Below are 1,923 nucleotides of genomic sequence, written 5' to 3' on the forward strand. Positions count from 1 at the left end.
TACTGTTCCCTTTGACTGTTCCCTTCGACTGTTCTCTTCGACTGTTCCCTTCGAAGGGTAGACGAATAGAAAATTCCCGCCCCGTCACACCTCCGCGTCCATGTCCGCCCGTACCCATCAGCCCTCCCCCATCAGCCGGGCCCCTCCCCCGCCCGCTTCCTATCAAACCCGCTCGCCGCCACAGAAGCCAGGCAGCAGTTAGTCCCGCCAAACCCGAACGAGTTGGACAGCGCCACGTCCACGTCCATCCTCCTGCACTTCTCGGGCACCAACCTGGGCACGTCGCCCCACCCGCACCGCTCCGCCTCCTCGTCCTCATCCACGGCTCTCAAGTTGCGCGTCCCGGGCACCACGCCCTCCGCCACCGCGAGCGCCGCGAACGCCCCCTCCACGGCCCTGGTATGTCCGCAGAGTGCTGAGACCGCTTCACGCCCGTCTGCCCGGACAGCACCGCGCCCCACCTTGACGGCGTTGACAGGCCCAGGGGCGTTACCAGGCCGATCCCGGTCACTAGCACGCGCGTGGTCATGGGACGGGGAGAGAGAGGTACGGTTAGGGGAATGGGCGGCTTGCAAGACGAGGTGCTAGATAAAGAGATGAGCTCCTGAGCAAAAGGTTTCTTGTGAGAGATCAGTGTACAAAAGAAGAGCAATTCAAGTCAACGCGGACGTCGACATGCCCCCTGAAAATATGTAACTCCTCCGACTTGCCTCGTAGAAAAACCTCCTCAGATTACGGTATGATATGATTTGTTCAACCCTTCTTTTGCCCCTGAACACACGCGACGCGTCAACAAACACGCTCCGCCCCGCCCTCAAGCCGCCTTCGCAATGCCCATGCACTCGCCCGTAAACACATTCGAGCTACGTACGAATGGTCGCCAAGCCCGTCCGCGGCCAACTATTAACCGCCGCATTCGCTCTTACGCGCTTCCACCAGCATCGTGACCAAACGACGTAGCCCGCTGCTTGGCCCCTGCTTCATCTTCTCCATCCCCCTCCATCGCGCTCTCCGCGCATCCGGGGCACTTCCCAGCGGCTTCAGCGCATGCGGCGCAGAGGGAGCGATACGCCGCCTTAATCCTCTTCTCCAGATAAACGTTGCACTTTTTCGGCACCGACAGCGATTTATATTTGCGATACTTCATTCACACACAAAATCTCCACAACACGGTCAGCACTAGCGTCAAGGCACTCCGTAGCGCGCGCCGCACGCTCGCTCGTGACATCCACCTACCTTCTTGCGCCACTCGATCTTGTCCGCACACTTCTTGCACAGCCCGTCCGTCCCCACCAGCACTATCCGCCGCGTCAGCCGCGAGTTCTTGTTGTGCTTGAATGCTCGCGTGTTCGGGTGCGCCGGCGCTCGGCTCTTTGGCTTACTCGACGTGCTCATGTTGCGTGGTTGACGCTGCGTTTCGGCGGGAGGGGCGGGATGCGGGTTTGGAGCGGCGTGGACTCTCGCAAAACGTGGTGGCGGCTCTTATCGAATCATGGGCAGGGAGCAAAGATTTAGAAAATGCCATGGAATTTGCAAACCATTTGTATGACGTTAGCGCGCTGTTGGGGGAGGTGCGCTTCTCACCAGGGAGCTGGGGAGACCACCGGCTTGTGATTAGTTAAACATGTCTCCGTGGAAGGAAACACGCCCCAACGCTGCACCCCAGCGTCATCCAGTCCCCGCATTCAGCGCTTGTCCCCCGTTCTATTCGCAAAATGCCTTGAAAAGAGGCACTGTTCCCCGTAAGCGCCGCGAAAGACGTAGTCCAGTGCCCGTCCTTCCGAGTGGCCAGCCGCCTGTCTTGACAGCGGTACAAAGCTTAGCCGCTGCAGTTGCGATCGCAGCTGCCACACTGCTTTCCGTCCCCCAACGTGCGGCCTCGGCGTGAAGAACGACCTGCTCACAGACTGTCAGTCTGGCGGC

At 60.0% G+C, this 1,923-nt stretch overlaps 1 protein-coding gene across 1 annotated transcript; it reads right to left on the minus strand.

The window, feature by feature from the left end:
* Positions 1-922: 922 nt before the first annotated feature.
* Positions 923-1,685, minus strand: CHC_T00005618001 (hypothetical protein). Its single transcript, XM_005717149.1, has 3 exons — positions 1,662-1,685; positions 1,237-1,479; positions 923-1,141 (listed from the first exon to the last, which is right to left on the minus strand). Exons 1-3 carry the CDS (start codon positions 1,683-1,685, stop codon positions 923-925), a joined length of 486 nt encoding a protein of 161 aa, XP_005717206.1.
* Between the last annotated feature and the right edge of the window lie 238 nt (positions 1,686-1,923).

The sequence above is a fragment of the Chondrus crispus genome, genomic scaffold (genome assembly GCF_000350225.1).
Source record: "Chondrus crispus Stackhouse genomic scaffold, scaffold_301, whole genome shotgun sequence".
Taxonomy (NCBI): domain Eukaryota; phylum Rhodophyta; class Florideophyceae; order Gigartinales; family Gigartinaceae; genus Chondrus; species Chondrus crispus.